The sequence below is a fragment of the Camellia sinensis genome, chromosome 8 (genome assembly GCF_055761805.1).
Source record: "Camellia sinensis isolate YWXY chromosome 8, ASM5576180v1, whole genome shotgun sequence".
NCBI classification, from domain to species: domain Eukaryota; kingdom Viridiplantae; phylum Streptophyta; class Magnoliopsida; order Ericales; family Theaceae; genus Camellia; species Camellia sinensis.
The window spans coordinates 173,239,348-173,257,993 of NC_138968.1; the positions used below are offsets into that span (position 1 = coordinate 173,239,348).

Here is an 18,646-nt window from a genome sequence, read left to right on the forward strand (position 1 = left end):
AAAATTTAAGTTACTTGAATTTAAAAATATGCCCCATTTGTTGTTTATGAGAAATGGTTGCGATTTTATATTTAAAAGTTTGGTACAATTTCTAATCAAAACTTATGAAAGTTTGGGAAGACTAAAAAAGTGTACTTTTTGTCTTTTTGAACTAAAAAATTGAGGTTGAAAATATGGATGTTTGGATTAACTTTTTGACTTTTTATTGAAAAATGTGTAATAAAAAATTGTAAAAATTGATTTGTAGGGAAAAATTTGAATTGGGAGTTGTGCAGCCGTAATTGTTGACTTTTGGTGAATAGTGTTAACTTTTTAGCTTTTTGAGTAACTTTTTGACTTTTTGACTTTTTTGGATCTTCCCAAACTTGACCTTAGCCTTAGTATAATTTAGGGTTGCTGTTTTTATATTTGATCACTTTTTTACTCTGACCTTTTAAGTTTATTTTTTCTATTTTAATCCTTCATATTTCATGTTTTTTTTCACTTTACTCATAAAGTTAACTTCTATTTAAAATTAGACAGAAAATGTCAAAATAACTATCACATAACATATAAATATACTATTATATTAGAATTTAAGTTTATATTAGAGGTGCGAGTCATATATAATAAAATATTTTTATGTCACGTAATTGATAATGTGTCATTTTTTGTCTAATTTTTAAAAAATAGTTGTAGGAGTTAAATGGAAAAAAATTTGAAATATGAAGGATGAAAATGAGAGAAAATAAATTTAAAGAATCAAAATAAGAAAGTGACCAAATATAAAATGAGTAAATAGTAATTTAACTATAATTTAAAGATAAAGTTCAAATTCTTTACTTTTAGGGATTGTTTGGGGTGTTCTAAATAAGTGCACTTTTTATCTTTTTGGACTAAAAAATTGAGGTTAAAAATATAGATGTTTGGGTTAACTTTTTGACTTTTTATGGAAAAATGTGTAATAAAAAATTGTAAAAATTGATTTGTAGGGAAAAATTCGAATTGGGAGTTGTGCAGCCGTAATGATTGACTTTTGGTGAATAGTGTTAACTTTTTAACTTTTTAAGTAACTTTTTGTCTTTTTATCTTTTTTAAAAGATCCCAAACTTGCCCTTAGGCCAAGTTTGGGGACTTCAAAAAAAGTCAAAAAGACAAAAAGTTACTCAAAAAGTTAAAAAGTTAACACTATTCACCAAAAGTCAACAATTACGGCTGCACAACTCCCAATTCAAATTTTTCCCTACAAATCAATTTTTACAATTTTTTATTACATATTTTTCAATAAAAAGTCAAAAAGTTAACCCAAACATCCATATTTTCAACCTCAATTTTTTAGTCCAAAAAGACAAAAAGTGCACTTTTTTAGTCTTCCCAAACTTGGCCTTAGTATCATATCTAGATTTTAGCATTCACAATTCTTCTTACATTACAAATATTTTTGCTTTGTTTTATTTTATTTTATTTAAAGTTTTCTAAATTATTCATGACATAATAACGACTTATGTTTTGGAGACCTTTTTTATACATTTAATTTTTTAGATACTTCTAAATTATTATATATTCGCGAAAATTATAGAATAAGGACTTATCTTTTTTAATTTTTTTTATACATTTAATTAATTTAAAAAAAAAACATTTCTTACATTTTTTCATGTTTTACAAATATCTCAAGAATAATTTATGAATCACAAATATTTTAGTACCCAATTTGGATTAGATTGCAAGAAATTTCTTAAAGTTTAAGATTAGTCAAGAAGAAAAGTTTAAAAATAAAAGGAAAATTTCATGCCCAATATGCCCCCCACAATAGTAACAAATACCAACCCGACCCCATCATTTAGGCCCCTCTCCAATTTCCTGCTAACAGACCCAACTCCCATCTTATCCAGTTTGGTTCACTGAAGAGAGAGAGAGACAGAGACAGAGAAGAGAATGGCGATGGCGTACGCTTCGTCGCTGGTTATGTTCACGTCTCCTTCGCCGAAACCCTACTATGCCTCTCTGCAGAAGACTCAATTTCTTGGGTTCCCTGTCGCAGCATCATCCAAGCCGTCCATTCGACCTACATCCCTCAATCGGACGTTCTGGATTCGTTGCCAAGACCAAGCCGTTGTGCCCTTGGAACAGCGGTGGATGTTTGACGAATCTGTCGCCAAAGGCCCAGTAAACTCTCTCTCTCTCTCTGAGTGTGGTCTATTTTATGCTTTGTTTGGTTACTGGGAATATGCAGGAACAAAAAAGAAACTGACTTTACAGTGTGATTATGTCATTGTTATCTAATATGCTTGTTTGGATACTGAGAAAGTGTAGGAAACGAGAAGAAAATTAATAAATTCGAAATTTAGATATTTCATTGGTTGAGAATCTTGAGAAAAAAAAATTTCACTGAGCTTGTTGAACTCAATTCCCCAATTCTTGAAAACCAGGTATCTAGAACTTCAAGTCCCAAAATTCCCCCATCCCCGAAAGAAACCTTCAGAACCATCCATTGCAGGCCAAGTTAGTGATAATGATGATTTTAATTCGTTGGGCTTCATGATAATATCATATATGAATCTAAAAAAAAAAACTTGTGAAGAAGAAGAAGAAGAAGAAGAAGAAGAAGAAGAAGAAGAAGAAGAAGAAGAAGAAGATGACTCAAATAACTTGTTTAAGCTTACTGGGCTAAGCTTAACTCTGATAGTTTACTTAAATTTCAATGTACATTATCAAGTCATCTTTTTAATTGGATATTGCTAAAAGTTTATTTGGGTAAGTTTCTTATGAGATTCTGTTACCATGAGAACACTATACCTACCAATTCTGTCCACAAGCCTGATTCCCAGGGTTGGTTGATCCTTGCTTGTCTAGCAACTCAGCGTGGAAGTTATGCTGTAGTTCATTAAAGTAGTGACAAACATGCAATTGGGTGAGAATTATTGTCAGCTGGATATGTGCAGACTTTGCAATTTCGAAAATTTTGAGCTATAAATAATAAAGTACTATAATTTATATTGTTAACAATATCTTCTTGAAAGTATTAACTTCAAGTTTGAGAATCATCATGAATGTCTTTGGGGAAAATCGACTTGAAGACTGAGTTGTAACTGTATGTAGTAATGTGTTTTTCTTTTCTTTTTTTTCTTTTTTTCTTCTGTTTTTTTATAATAGCTCTGCTGGTCTTTCATCTCTAATTTTAAAGTGGGATCTATCTAATCAGGTGCTCTCTCTCTCTCTCTCTCTCTCTCTCTCTCTCTCCATTCCTTTCTTTTTCCCAGGATATTTGGAATAAGACATGGTACCCTAAAGCCGCAGATCATGTGAACACAGATAAACCATGGTATATTGTTGATGCTAGTGATAAAATTCTTGGAAGATTAGCGTCAACCATAGCTATTTATATCCGTGGGAAAAATCTGGCAACCTATACTCCTAGTGTAGACATGGGTGCATTTGTCATTGTGGTAAGTACGACATATAAAACTTCTAATTATGCAGATTTTTTCCGCTCCATATTTATTATTATTATTTTTTGATAGCAATGCACATAAACTACCTTATAATAGCTTGAATAGTCTTGACAAGTTTCATTAGAAATTGAGGACTCCCCTTATCTGATGTTTCTGACCCATAACATGTATCTTGGGAAGACATTAAAAGTTTTTGACTCAACACTTTATGTTTAGTTCTTTTTGGCTAACAATTAATTAATTGTATTATTATAATAATCTTTTTCTTCTTCACCAGACATCTAAGTTCTACAGTGGCTGATGTCTGCATGAATGGTCATTAAATGTTTCTTTGACATATAATAGCTACAAAATAGTTTCACAAAATCCTGAACTTTCTCGTTTTGCTTGAACTCAAAAAGGTTAATGCAGAAAAAGTTGCAGTCTCTGGTAAAAAGAGGACCCAAAAGCTCTACAGGAGGCATTCAGGAAGACCAGGAGGAATGACGGTTGAAACCTTTGATCAGCTCCAAAAAAGGATTCCTGAAAGAATTATTGAACATGCTGTCCGTGGCATGCTTCCTAAAGGGAGGGTGAGTATTTATTAAGTTTGTAGTTCTGCTTGTATTTTCTACTTGTTGACAGAGTAATTGCCAAATGAAGGACTAAATCTATAGAGCTAGGCATGACTCCTTTATTAAGTTACAAACCAGCTAAGTATCTTAATGTTTTAGCTGCAAGAGTTTTAGCAAGTGTCTTGCTGCTGTTCACAATGCATGCTATCAGAAGTTGGTATATGTCACCATGGTAAAAGTCTAAAGCTGAAATATGAATTAAGTGATTTGTGCACCAAAATAGGAGTCAATTTAGAAGAAATTGAAAGGTATAAAGTTAGTTGGCAATCTTATTGTTCTTTGGTTATTCTACTTATACCCATAAAGCATAATATGATCCTTAGCCTACTCGTATTTGTAACTTAACTGGTTAGAGATATTTGTTGTGCTGCTTACCAGCATTTAACATATTTTTGTGCTTATTCATATTTTGACTTTGTAACTGTTGCTTGTTTTTTATTTTTATGATTCTATTAAAATCATGCTAATTCGTGCCCTACTGAGCAGCTTAGAATTTGCTTGTTCTGTAGCTTGGTAGAGCCCTATTCAACCATCTTAAGGTGTATAGCGGCCCTGACCATCCGCACGAGGCCCAGAAGCCCATGGATCTGCCTATAAGGGACAAGAGGATACAAAAGCTAACATAGGTTCAAAAGCAAACTCAACCAGGAGATGCCGTAAGCAAGCTTTCTCTCTTTTTCTAGGAGGTTCACATCTTCTCTATCTTTTTTTTGCTCGTATGGGGTTCCTTTTCATTATTTGGCTCCCTTGCCACAATAAATGGCTTCTTGTTCATGTTTTTATTTTTATTGTAGAGGCATTTGGTTACAGTGTTGCCCATATTCGAGCCTGTTGTTTAGTAGATAATTTTACTATGGCTCCCCCTTTTTATACACCATTGCCATGTGTTGAATATATGCATGTTCATTCTATCCATTTCTGGCTACCCTCAGTGGCGTCAAGTTTTAATACTCTGCTCTTATTCTCTCTTATGAATTGTGATCATACATCACATTGACTTGATAATCCTTCAATATAGAGAAGTAATAAAATCTTAGAATCTATTTTGAAGAATATTTTAAATTATATAAGTTTGTATCTTAAGTTTTTTTTTAAGGTATAATTTTTTAAATACATATTCAAAATAAATATACAACTCAAAATGCATTGGCTCAACGTTTTTTGAAAATAAGATTGTAAAGGATCTGGTTCGAAGTATCAGGGACTCCTGCAGTACACCAAAGGGTGCAATCCATTACCCTTGGGCCACTTCCTCCGTAAATGGAAGGGTGACCATCTTTTCGTAACTGCAAGAGGAGCGTTACATCAAGCAAAGTGACTGGCATTCTAATCCCCCTCAACACCTCCTTCATGACGGCCATGGCCGGTGGCAACTGCCTTGGATATGTTGATCCCGACACCGGTTTCATTTGGCCCTTGCAGGAGTTTGCTTTTGGTTCCTTCCATTCTGAACCACTGATCACAACATAAACGAACACAGTAATGAGATTAATAATATATTTTACGCATACTTTTCAACATTGTTAAGGTCTACATTATATCATAACAAGAAGAGAAACAAATATTTTACCCCCTATTCAACAATTTTCTGCATGTTAAATTAATTATCCTTAGTTTTTTTTTTTTTTTTTTTGGAAGTTGTTTTTCACTGAAAGGTGTAGCAAGGAAGGTTCAGAATTTGTGTGCACAATATCAAATATAATCCTCGGCATATGATAAATTAAACCCAAGCCCAAACTCAGATTAAATCCTACATTTCAACAAAACCAAGTGGGAATGAAATGAAGGATAGTGATGCAAGTTATTTTGTTTTGAAACTTCTCTCCAGTTGGACTAGTGTGCAATCCAAAATTCTGTGCAATAATGTTAGGGAACCCGGAAAAATGGCCTAATAATCTTGAAGTTATGGGTTCAAATCTTGGGGTAACCACTCTGTGCACTATACCAAAGGTTAGGTGTGTATGCAATCTTTCTCCTCCCAAACATACATTAATGTGTACTATTTGGACCTTTTTTTTTTTTTTTTTCACACCACACTTCATTTTCTGATGACTTTTTTGGACTACCTATCTTTTTTCCAAATTCTTTGAGAGGTTGACAAGTCCCACAATGTTCATATTCAGAGGAAGAAAAAAAAATCTATGTGGAGCTTACTTGTAAGGAATTGGAGAAACTCCTTGAAAGAAAACCAGAGTTTTGTTAGAAACAACATTGGTGTCCACCCAACGACCCCAGGCTATGAGTGCTTGCTCCATTGCATACAGTCGGTTCATGTCATTTACTACTGGGTTTCCCAGTTGAATATAATCCCATCTACAAAACTCACAACAATTATGAATTATTAACTTGAAAATTGCAAATAATAATTCAAAGTTATTTGGAACTTTTCAAAAGGAGGAAAAAAAAAAAAAAGAAGAGAGAAAACATGAGTAGTTTGTAGTTACTAACGGTTGGGTAACTCCTCTGCGGTACCACCAATACCAAATGTTGAAGATGAGCATGCCTATTCCTATCCATTTCCTCCCACCTTGAATTGAGTTGAGTTTCAAGATTTTGCCCGTATTCTCCCTTACCACATCCTCCAAAAACAGGCTTTGATTGTACATTACTTTAAGCTTATAATCCTGCATTATAATAAATTTTTAGATATGGTCAAAACAGCTGTACTACGTGCACAAAATAGAGACAATGGTTTGCCTTGTTGTATATTAGAGGACATATATACTTGTAGATTGTAATGAAGTTCCTTCTTTCATATTATAACTAATATGGATCAATGTGCCATGGACAATAGAAAGTTAATCTTAGGTTCCACACAGGAGTGCACACTTGGCATGGTCTCTTCACCAAAGGCACTTTAGTGGCACACTTCACACGTGGCATGTAGATTACTTAGTTCCTAAATGTCCCTACAAAATTTATAAATTAGAGATTTTTTTTACAGATTTCTATATCTCTATCATATCTTTCCCCTTCTCTACTCTCTAGTCAGTATTAGTATTTTAGAGAGGAAACCTATCAAATGGGTGCAAATATTCTTAATGAAACTGATTCATCACACATCAAAGATAATAGTAACATTCTTTTTCTTTTTTTAAAAAAATTTAGTAGCAGCTGAAGTAATTAGAGCAGGTAGAACATACCGTGAAAGTGAATGTAGAGATGGTATTGATTTTATGTTGTGTGTATTTCAATGTGGGTGTTGTGGTGTAGAGCATGCGTATTAGTGACTGCCGCTGGTTTCGATTCATAGAGTCCCCCACAAAAATGATGCTCTTTCCTTCAAATCTCTTCAATACCGTATGACCATCACATCTACAACAACAAAAAACAAAAGATGGTTTTTTATACTGTTCTTGTATCATATAGTCGACTGCTTTTCACTTTTATAAACTAAATACCGCCTATCAAATATATCATGTCATACCAAATCCATGAAAATTTCATGTCATTACCGGTTGTTGATTGAGTCTATTAAATTGACGATGGAAAATACATAATTACAAGATAGTGATCTTTTTGCTTGGTTCAATTACAAGATTGTATAGGACTCACAATTTTACGAGTGTCTGTGTCTCATTCTGTAGTTGTGACTGAGCGAGGAGAGACTAGAGAGTACCTAGGTAAGAGAGGTCAGGGTGGCCATTTTTGAGGCAATTGAAATCATTCTCAATGAAAGGGCATTTCTTGGAGTTGAAGAGAGGGTAGGATGAGTCCATCACCCAACTCCCCTTGAAGTAATCACATTCACATTTGCACTTTCCTACTAGTTGTTGTAGCAAAGCAACAATGAGCAGTGCACTATACCAAAGGTTAGGTGTGTATCCAATATTTCTTCTCTCAAACATACATTAATATGTACTATATGGGCCTCTTTTTTTTTAATTTTTTATTTTTACACCACACTTCATTTTCTGATGACTTTTTTGGACTACCTATCTTTTTTCCAAATTCTTTGAGAGGTCTACAAGTCCCACAACGTTTGTATTCAGAGGAAGAAAAAAATTTATGTAGAGCTTACTTGTAATGAATTGGAGAAACTCTTTGAAAGAAAACCAGAGTTTTGTTAGAAACAACATTGGAGTCCACCCAACGACCCCAGGTTATGAGTGCTTGCTCCATTGCAGACAGTCGGTTCATGTCATTTACTACTTGGTTTCCCAGTTGAATATAATCCCATCTACAAAACTCACAACAATTATGAATTATTAACTTGAAAATTGCAAATAATAATTTAAACTTATTTGGAACTTTTCGAAAGGGGGGAAAAAAAAAAGGAGAGAAAATATGAGTAGTTTGAAGTTACTAACGGTTGGGTAACTCCTCTGCGGTTTGAAGATGAGCATGTCTATTCCTATCTATTTCCTCCCACCTTGAATCGAGTCTAGTTTCAAGATTTTGCCCCTATTCTCCCTTACCACATCCACCAAAAACACGCTTTGATCGTACATTACTTTAAGCTTATAATCCTGCATTAGAATAAATTTTAAGATATGGTCAAAACAGCTGTACTAAGTGCACAAAATAGAGATAATGGTGTGCCTTTTTGTATGTTGGAGGACATATATACTGGTAGATTGTAATGAAGTTCCTTCTTTCATATTATAACTAATATGGATCAATGTGCCATGGACAATAGAAAGTTAATCTTAGTTTCCACACTGGAGTGCACACTTAGCATGGTCTCTTAGGGCGCCAAAGGTGCTTTAGTGGCACACTTCACACATGGCATGTAGATTACTTAGTTCCTAAATGTCCCTACAAAATTTATAAATTGAAGTGTTTTTTTAACAGATTTCTATATCTCAATCATATCTTTCCCCTTCTCTACTCTCTAGTCAGTATTAGTATTTTAGAGAGGAAACCTATCGAGTGGGTGCAAATAGTCTTAATGAAACTGATTCATCACACATCAAAGATAATAGTTTCATTCTTTTTCTTTTTTAAAAAAAATTTAGTTGCAGCTGAAGTAATTAGAGCAGGTAGAACATACTGTGAAAGTGAATGTAGAGATGGTATCGATTTTGTGTTACGTGTATTTTAATGTGGGTGTTGTGGTGTAGAGCATGCATATTAGTGACTGCCACTGGTTTTGACTCATAGAGTCCCCTACAAACATGATGCTCTTTCCTTCAAATCTCTTCAATACCACACGACCATCAAATCTACAACAAAAAACAAAAGACGGTTTTATACTGTTCTTGTATCATATAGTCCACTGCTTTTCACCTTTATAAACTAAAAACTGCCTATCAAATGTATCATGTCATACCCAATCCATGAAAATTTCATGTCATTACTAGTTGTTGATTAAGTCTTTTAAATTGATGATGGAAGATACATAATTACAAGATAATGATCTTTTTGCTTGGTTCAATTAGAAGATTGTGTAGGACTCACAATTTTACGAGTGTTTGTGAGTCATTCTGTAGGTGTGACTGAGCGAGGAGAGACTAGAGAGTACCTAGGTAAGTGGCAGCCCTGTGTGGCTGCCACTTGTATTTGAGGTAACGGAGGTCAGGGCGGCCATTTTTGAGGCAATTGAAATCATTCTCAATGAAAGGGCATTTCTTGGAGTTGAGGAGAGGGTAGGATGAGTCCTTCACCCAACTCCCCTTGAAGTAATCACATTCACATTTTCACTTTCCTAGTAGTTGTAGCAGAACAACAATGAGCAGTGCACTAAAACTGCAAGTAACTAAGATTGCCATCTAGAGAGAGAAACAGATGGTTAATTACACACACGCGCACATTGTAGAGGGTCTGAACCTTGTTAAGGACAGGAAAATGACGTGATAGTGATATTTTTTTTTTAAGTAAGTCATTTTTATGGTCTGAAATGAATAAATTACATATACATATATCATTCAGGATAGACTCTCTGTATAATCTCTGTTTTTTATCCTGTTATTTGTAAGGAAATTAATGTTATTTCCCAAAGAAAATTACTAGAGATTATGCTGTGATTTAAAGGGTTGTATACATTTATATCAGAACAGACTGCTTTTGCATCTTCATTATAGGATCCAAATCCTCTGCCCCATGTCTCTCATCCCTTAATTTCGGTGATGTGGCAATAAGAAGGGTATGGGGCAGTGGATCCAGTGGCTACTTGACCTTACATCTTCATTATAATGATCATTTATTAACTTTTAAAATTAGGACTCAAGTCAATTTACTCGGGTTGGGTTTGTTCATTCTAAATGATGATTGGTTCGATTCTTGGTTAAAAAACTTGAAAACCGATTAAATTAGTTCAATTATGAATTTGAATTTTACCCAAATCAATCCAACCCATACACATCTGAAATACAGCGGTTTTGACTCTCCTCATTCATAGATAAAATGAAGATTTTCATTTCATTTCTTGAGACACTGACATTTTGTTTCATTGATGGAATTTTGATCAACCATTGATCAAGAAATGGAGGTTATATAAATCCAATCATTAGCATAAGTCTTGTAATATTGCTCTCCATACTTTATCAACACTTCTCCAAATTAAAATTTATTGAAATGGGTACCCAAAAAAAAAAAGAGAAAACATCTAGCCAAATAAATGGCATGCACTAAAAATTGTATTGCTTAGGGAAAGAATAGCTATATCTAATCAAATTTTTCAATGATAACTCATGAGTGCATGGCTTTATTGTTTAAGATGATATTATAAAGGATCTGGTTCCAAGTATCAGGGACTCCAGGGAGACACCAATGGCTGCAATCCATTCCAGTGCGGCCACCGAGCCCGTATATAGAAGGATGCCCATCCTTTCGCATTAGTGAGAGGTTGGTTATGTCGAGCAAAGTGATAGGCTTCTTGATTTTGCTCAATGCCGCCTTAAGCACTGCCACAGCGGGTGGTAGGCCTCCTGGATAGGTTGAACCCAACAAGGGTTGATGCTGCCCCTGGCAGGTCTTTGCTGTTGGTTCATTCCAGTCTGTGCCACTATTTATGTATAGTTTAGGAACACAATCAGAATAGAGTTAGTTCATGCATGATTTTGACACATTTGATGGTATCCCAAATTTAATACCCTAATTTGAGTAATATTAGTGACATAGATTAATAGAAAAACTGCGCAATATAATAAAGAGAAATTACTTGTAATGAGAAGGAGAGATCCCTTGGAAGAAAACCATGGTTTTGGATGGGTCAATGTTGGAGTCCACCCAACCACCCCATGTAGTGAGTGCCATCCGGAATGCAGCCATTCTATCCATGTCTTTGTAGGTTTTGTTTCCTACTTGTATATAATCCCATCTGCATTTTCACAGCAATTCAAACTAAATACAACTTTTCAAAGAATTAGGAGAATAATCAGAAAACTAATAGTAAATCAATAATTAATGGAGTGCAAGTGAGACCCAATTCTCATTTGCAACTTTATTGATTTGCATTATTTTAATCTAAAATTTATTTATTTATTTTCAAAAAAATAAAAATAAAAATTAGGGACATTAGTTAGGACTAACGGTTGTGCAGCTCCTCTGCGATTCCACCAATGCCATGTGTTGAAGATGAGCATGTCAATTCCTTTCCACAGCTTGCCACTCTGGATTGAGTCAAGTTTTAGGACTCTACCAATGTTTTCCCTCACTACATCTACCAAATAGACATTGCGATCAAGCATCACTTTCACGCCAGAATCCTGAAAAATTAACATAATTATTTAGCTGATGTAACTAGCAAATATGTACATAAACACACCACTTGTATATATCTCCTTAGGTACTCGTCATTTGAAATGCGTCTTGGTCCGAATTCAATACTAAAATCATCTTACATGGTAGCATTCGAGAGTTTTATGTTGTTAATTTTGAAATATCTGCATCATAGCCCTTTTCTAGTGAGGTAGGTGGCATCAACATTTTTTAGACTGGATGACACCACTAAGCAAAATCCTTTTGTTTTTAATAAACAGTCGCACCCCCACTAATCAATAAAAAGTCCCATATGAGACAAGACTGATATTATTATCACTCAATTTACTGACCAAATAATATCACCCACTCATTTGAGATATAAGTATTTAAGTAGTTAAGCAGTTTCAATCAGAAGGAGATAACCTACCTTCAATAAGACCAAAATGCATCAAACAAGAAATTAATTTTTTTTCCAACAAGTCGTATCAAAATTTGTTTGCTTTGCCAGGAAAGTGAAAGCTAGACAGACAACCACATGGTTTGTTAAAACCAGGGCAAAACAAAAGTCCTTTTAGAGTGACACCACTCAAAATGCATAGTCTGTGTCTGTCTGTTCTGTAGCTTTAAAACAAGAGCCTTAAAAGAGCTTTAATAGATGAGATCCATCTATTGATGTGATGTGTGTTTATGTTTTTATTTTTATTTTTTATTTATTCATTGCCATGTACGTAAAATTTATTTTAGAGCTCTCTATCACTTCTGTACAAATATATATATATATATATATAGATGATGATAGTGATGAATGAGGTTCACATGTCAGATCTAAGCTTCATGTGACATAGAACATGGGTAGCAATTGAGCTGGCCATGGTCCGTAAGTCTTTGCTTAAAATCCTCTTTTTCTTTTCTTCATCTTTTTTATTGTGTGATGATCAACCATGATATTTTGTTGTACTTGTAGAAGTGGGTTCACACATTGTTCTACTTTTATAGCACTAGATCTACCGACATCATCATTAATATCTCTCTCTTTTTTGCATACTAGGGAAGGGAGTGAGTGAGTTCGAATTCATTTCTTCTATTTAATATTTTTTTTGTGTCTTTCATTCCCAGGAAAAAAAAAAAAAAAAAAAAACCCACGTTATAATTTTTTTTTTTAAAAAAAAAAAGGGTTGGACGGATCTAAGAAATAATTATCTCTCCATAGGATGCCTCTCTTAAAATGGGTTCATAGTCAATCTATAGACAAGTTTGAATGATTGATTATGTAAAAATTTCTAGTGTACTTTGTATTAATAGAACTCCCAACACCTATAATCAATGCACAAAAAAAAATTCAAAAAGTATAATGTATGATCTATAATAAAAAAAAGTTGAATCTGAACTACATATGATAAATTTATATATATGAGTTCTGGATGATAGCTTTATTGTAAAATTAAATAACACTATCAATGAGTTGGGCATTACCATGAAAGTGAATGTAGAGACATCATCAACTCTGTCAATGGTGTAATTGGCATTAGGAACACTAGTAGAGAGCAAGCAAGTCAGTGATTGCCACTGGTTTCTGCTCAGTGAATCTCCTACAAACATTATCTTCTTCCCTCTCAACCTCCGCAACAAGTCTTCACCATCAAATCTAACCCCCCCAAAAACAAAACACAAATCTCAATTTTGTATATGCTATACATTTAACAATAAATTATCACTGTATTTAAACTATTTAATTGAATAAAAATCGATTATCCGTATGAGCATTACAATTTTCAGTAATATAAGAACTGTAAAAATTATATAAATAGTGAAAAGACTACAAGTATTTTGTGAATGAGAAGAATGAAGTGGACATAATTGAAATTTGAAGATGTTAAGCACCTTGTACAACACTGCACATATATTAAAATTTATTTTGAACCTTAGTCAAAAAACTGAATTGTAATCAACCAATCTTAGTAATTTTTTAGAATTGAAATCAAATTGTCCTCTGAAAAAGTAAAATAAACTACTATACGGTTGATACCGATTCAGATAGATTTATGATTTTTTTTGTAATTTTTTTTCAAGGCTATAAACACAAAGACTAATAAAATAAAATATAAAAGAGACGGTCTTTTATGGGTTAGAGACTGTCTTTTATTGGTTATCTTCCGTTACAAAATAAAATAAGCGACAGCAAAATGAATAATAAAGAATGCAAGAGAGAGAGAGAGACTCCTAATTAACAAAGAAGAATAAAGGAATGTGTCCTCGAAAACAGTTCTCTTTCCGGTGAATTACTGATTAGTCACACGTTCAGCAATGCTACAATTAAATATAAAAATTATTTTATAAGATGATTAAAAGATACCATGATAGTCACGATCGACAAACTCTAACCAATTGTTTAGGCAATCATTCAATTGGACGACCAGATACACAATTTTTATAATTGAATCTATATTCAATCGTCGATACAGTTATCACACTTTACTTGAGTATGACCTACATACCACCAAATACACACAAAATATACGTAACACTCATTCCACACGTGTGAGATTTTTTTTTAAAATTTATTTTTATGCACATAAAAAAAAATAATGTTAGAATAATTATAACTTTTTTTAATCAAATTTTGTTTATTATCTGTTACACACTTGCTACTATTAATACAATAGATGTGATGTAATGTAAATATATTAATATGGAAGAAAAATTGGTAAGTACAGCATTTTACAAATAAATAAATATATAAATAAGAAAATGATATGACAATTTTTTAAAAATTTAAAATAAATCAACCCAAACTTAATATATCACTGTGTATATTATTTTTTGGGGAAAAAACAATTCAAAAGAAATTTATAAAGAAAATTTGAGAACAGTAATAAAGCTTAGAGAAAATTGGCGATAAATCTAATTTAGAGAGTGTCTAACGTATTAAATTCAAGAGATATTTTTTACTGATAAAAAGCCCACGTTTTGTAAAATAGTTTAATGAGAAGTCCTATAAGATATTTTGTTTTCAATTTTATCCCTGAACTTTTTTTATCTGTTGACTTTTCATTGACTATCTGTTCAAATTTCTTATCTATCTATTCAAATTTTTTGACCATTTGTTCAATTTTTTCCATTTATCTGTTCAAATATATGTCTAAATTTTATTATCTATTCAAATTTTATTTAAGTTTTCCTATCAGTTGAAATACCAAGCAACCCAAATCTTATCTGTTAAAATTTTATCTGTACAATTGCTCTATCTGTTAAAATATTTCTCACTATCTTTCTCTCTCCAAGCAATGAGATCTGTTCATTTACAATCTATTTCTCAACAACAACAAACAAGACTCCAATGAGATCTGTTTTTTTTTTTATCTGTTCATTATAATCTATTTCTCATCAACAACAAAACTCCTCAAGATCTTCTGCAATAAGTTAAAAAAAAAAAAAAAGTACCAATCATACAACAAAAATAAGTAAAGAAAAAGATCTTCTACAATATTTTTTTTTATTTGTTCAATTTTTCACTTATCTGTTCAATTGTTTTTAATCTTTTCAACTCAAATTTTGTTCCTATCTGTTTTTCTATCTTTTGAAGTTTTGTATCTATCTGTTGAGAGATGTGAGAGTTATCTATTGCAATACCAAGTCAAACCAAACCAAACCTATCTATTAAAAAATTGTTATTTTTTTCTATCTGTTCAAATATCTCTCCCCCATCTGTTCAACACACAAACCAGAAAAAATGATGCAATCTCTTTTATATTCATCAACATCAACAACATTAACATCAACAACAAAAAATAAGTAAAATAAAAAAAAAAAGAAAAAGAAACCAATCATACAAGTAGTATTGCATTATCACTAATCAAGATCTGGTTCTAGATCTTTTCTTTTCTTTTTTTTTTGAACAGAGGTTCCAGATCTGGATCAACAAGAACTTAAGAGAGAGAGAGAGAGGTGTGAGAATTTGGTTCCAAATCTGGATTAATAGCAAGAACTTAAAAAAAAAAGAAGGGAAGAGAGAAAGTTTGAGTTGAGAGAGAGACCAGATCTGACTGTATGATGAGGGCGAGATAGCGACGGCATGACCGCCGTGACAACGTGACGGCCCGAGTGACAATGCGACGGCCGCAACGGCACGGAGTAACGAGCGACCGCGGTGAAGAGAGAAAGAGAGAGTGAGTGTGTGTGGGGAAGAGTGTTTTGATGATGCTTATAGTGTATAATAGAATATATATATACTTGGAGATAGTTTGGTCATTTTGTATGGATGTCCTTATGGGCAAAGTAATTTAGAATGTGGGTCTTTGACTAAAGAAAATTCAGAATTGGACTTTTGGATAGAATACCCTAAAGTTTATAAAATTTAATAATTAAATGTTAAATTCTTTCATGAAACTGTAATTATTTTGGGAAGGTTCCACCGATGCTTAATTTCCTCTTATTTTTTTGGTTTTGTGTGTCTATAATTACTTTAATTATTTTTTTGATTTATTATTATTATTATTATTATTATGAGTTTGGTCTTGGTTTTAATTACTTTAAGGGTCTACTTGTCCCACCAAACAAATTAACAAATAATCACCTAACGAATCTAATACTGGACTTTCTGGACGAGAGCCAAGACACTCTCCTCTGTACACATATATGAAATTAATACGAAAGATCACTGATTCCTTATCTCTGATAGTAACAGCTTTACTACGTACTGCAAAAATAAAAGCCCTCTTCAATGAAAAACAATGCTAGCCACACCCCCCACTCCAAGTAGGTGTAGGATTGGTGTTATGAGGCCTGGGGCGAACCTATTTTTTTTTGGATGATTTGAATTTTTAAATTTTATAGGTTATTCAGTGGATTATATATATAAAAAAAACTAAGTTGATTGAACATATGTAATTCAATAACAAAATTACATTTGCATTTTAAAAAAATAATTAAAGTTTGATAATAGACTACATATATCCAATTAAACTCATTTTTTATTATTATATTTTAATAATTAATATGATCAACAAATTATACAATATAAATAATTTAAATAATCAAAATAAATTCGAAACAAACTCCATAAAATGTCACAACACCTCCATGACCTCCCACCGGGTTATCCCATTTAATGGAGCCGCTACACATTATTAATATATAATCCTAACGTTTTGTAATAAAATAAATATTATAATATATTTTAATTTTTTAATATTTCATATCATTTATCATTACAATTTATTTATAATATTTTTATCATGCTGCCATTATATTATTTACAGTAATGTTACGGATCTAAACATAAAAATTCAAAAATTATCTAAAATTTTACATCAATAACTCAAATTTATATTATATATAAACCCCACATTTCATCGGTTCAACACATACACATATAAATTGTGGATTCCAAAATCTGGGACCTAGTTTTTTTGTTTAAAATGTGCATCATAAATTTGTCCCTATTTATGATGAAAAATGATGTAACACTTAATAAATTACTGAATGGGTGACCTCAACGGTGCTTCTGTTGTATTTTAGATCTGCAACGATTGGCATAATGACCTATCTGTCCACATTTATAACATTTAATTGTGATTTTTAAAATGTGCATCATAAATTTGTCCCTATTTATGATGAAAAATGATGTAACACTTAATAAATTACTGAGTGGGTGACCTCAACGGTGATGTAGATGCATAAGCAAGAAAGCTACCATAGACAAGCAGTACATGATCACAGAAAAAGAAAGGTTAGAGAAGATGATGAAGGATGGGTCATTACATACCTTGCTAAGTTGCAGTCATGGGGTTGCCAAGTGTAAGTGAGATAGTTTCGATCAGGGCGTCCATTTTTCTCGCAGTTGAACTCTCTCTCTATGAATGGGCATGTGGCGGAGTTGTAGACCGGGTACGACGATGGATCGGACTCGGGTACCCACTTCCCTCGGAAGAAGTCGCATCCTCCAACATGTTGGAGGACAAGACTCAGCAGCGCAAACAAAATGCATTCAACCCAGAAACCCATCTGGAGAGAGAGAGAGAGAAGAGAGGTTTTGGAAGAGCAGGATTTATGAGAGGAGAAACCCTCTCTCTCCCTCTTTCTCTCTCTGTCTGTACGTTTTCAAAATGTGCGTGTATACATTTATAGATATGTATGTGCTGTTCATACGTTTAGGTAGAAATTTGGAGAGAAAAAAAAGAAAATGAAAAGACATGCGAAATATGGAAATGTCTACTAATTCAAACTTAGAATTTTTTTTGAGTAGGTGATTATATAGTGAATATTAATTTGTATAGTGTGGAGTCTATATAAGGTGAGTAATGTTAGATATCTCAAAAAATTTATTAAATTTTTTATCAAATGTCTCACGTGAATGTGAGACCTGTGTGAGTCTCATACTCATATGAGACCTTTAATAAAAAATTTGGTAAAATTTCTAGAATCTCTAGCATTTTTGTTAGAGCAATACTAGGGATACCACCAAATATATGACCAAAGGTCTTACATGGGTGTAGGGTCCACAATTTTGTGGACCTCACACTTATATGAGACAGTTAGTTATTTGTTTGGTAAAAAATTTAAGACCTATAACAATTTCTTTTTTGATACAAGATCTATGTGAAATATGGTAAAAATTAACGACAATGCTACGTAGCTCAAATTTTGTGGCTCAAATGGCCAAAACGACGTCGTTTTGAGTACAGAACAACATAAAAATGGCCAAAACGACGTCGTTTTGACCATTTGAGTCACTTTTGAGCCACAAAATTTGAGTTACGAGACATTTTTCAAAAATTAATTTTTGGATAATTTTTGAGTTGTTAAGGTGAGTTTGTACCATTACATGTGAAATATACCTATTTGAGTCAATAGCACCTCAATTGCAATTAATTTTCCTGCATATTCAAAATTTAATATGGAAAATATAAGAAAAGTATCCTCCATAATATATATTTTTTTAGATTTGATAATATTTAT

General features: G+C 32.8%; 3 protein-coding genes across 3 annotated transcripts; 1 reads left to right on the forward strand and 2 right to left on the reverse strand.

Annotated features, from left to right (window-relative positions):
• Positions 1-1,760: 1,760 nt before the first annotated feature.
• EMB1473 (Ribosomal protein L13 family protein) lies at positions 1,761-4,993 on the forward strand. Its single transcript, XM_028247157.2, has 4 exons — positions 1,761-2,145; positions 3,240-3,425; positions 3,833-4,003; positions 4,555-4,993. The coding sequence occupies exons 1-4, from the start codon at positions 1,915-1,917 to the stop codon at positions 4,669-4,671; spliced, it is 705 nt and encodes a 234-aa protein (XP_028102958.1). The 5' UTR covers positions 1,761-1,914; the 3' UTR covers positions 4,672-4,993.
• A 93-nt stretch (positions 4,994-5,086) lies between these two features.
• On the reverse strand, positions 5,087-8,514 carry LOC114302166 (protein trichome birefringence-like 41). Its single transcript, XM_028247158.2, has 6 exons — positions 8,356-8,514; positions 8,067-8,225; positions 7,189-7,360; positions 6,494-6,669; positions 6,200-6,358; positions 5,087-5,500 (listed from the first exon to the last, which is right to left on the reverse strand). Exons 2-6 carry the CDS (start codon positions 8,183-8,185, stop codon positions 5,197-5,199), a joined length of 930 nt encoding a protein of 309 aa, XP_028102959.2. The 5' UTR covers positions 8,186-8,225; positions 8,356-8,514; the 3' UTR covers positions 5,087-5,196.
• A 2,012-nt stretch (positions 8,515-10,526) lies between these two features.
• On the reverse strand, positions 10,527-17,915 carry LOC114302164 (protein trichome birefringence-like 41). Its single transcript, XM_028247156.2, has 5 exons — positions 17,454-17,915; positions 13,163-13,334; positions 11,519-11,694; positions 11,148-11,306; positions 10,527-10,991 (listed from the first exon to the last, which is right to left on the reverse strand). Exons 1-5 carry the CDS (start codon positions 17,690-17,692, stop codon positions 10,676-10,678), a joined length of 1,062 nt encoding a protein of 353 aa, XP_028102957.2. The 5' UTR covers positions 17,693-17,915; the 3' UTR covers positions 10,527-10,675.
• Between the last annotated feature and the right edge of the window lie 731 nt (positions 17,916-18,646).

Bases quoted from the DNA above. Each gene is read 5' to 3' on its own strand.
- EMB1473 (XM_028247157.2), top strand. From the start codon at position 1,915: ATGGCGATGGCGTACGCTTCGTCGCTGGTTATGTTCACGTCTCCTTCG. The intron at 2,146-3,239 runs GTAAACTCTCTC...TCTTTTTCCCAG, and splicing joins AATCTGTCGCCAAAGGCCCA to GATATTTGGAATAAGACATG. The intron at 3,426-3,832 runs GTAAGTACGACA...GAACTCAAAAAG, and splicing joins TGGGTGCATTTGTCATTGTG to GTTAATGCAGAAAAAGTTGC.
- LOC114302166 (XM_028247158.2), bottom strand. From the start codon at position 8,185: ATGAACCGACTGTCTGCAATGGAGCAAGCACTCATAACCTGGGGTCGT. The intron at 7,361-8,066 runs GTAAGCTCTACA...TTGTTGTTGTAG, and splicing joins GTTTCTCCAATTCATTACAA to ATGTGATGGTCATACGGTAT. The intron at 6,359-6,493 runs GTTAGTAACTAC...TGAGTTTTGTAG, and splicing joins CGCAGAGGAGTTACCCAACC to ATGGGATTATATTCAACTGG.
- LOC114302164 (XM_028247156.2), bottom strand. From the start codon at position 17,692: ATGGGTTTCTGGGTTGAATGCATTTTGTTTGCGCTGCTGAGTCTTGTC. The intron at 11,695-13,162 runs GTAATGCCCAAC...TTAATTTTTCAG, and splicing joins TCTCTACATTCACTTTCATG to GATTCTGGCGTGAAAGTGAT. The intron at 11,307-11,518 runs GTTAGTCCTAAC...GTGAAAATGCAG, and splicing joins CGCAGAGGAGCTGCACAACC to ATGGGATTATATACAAGTAG.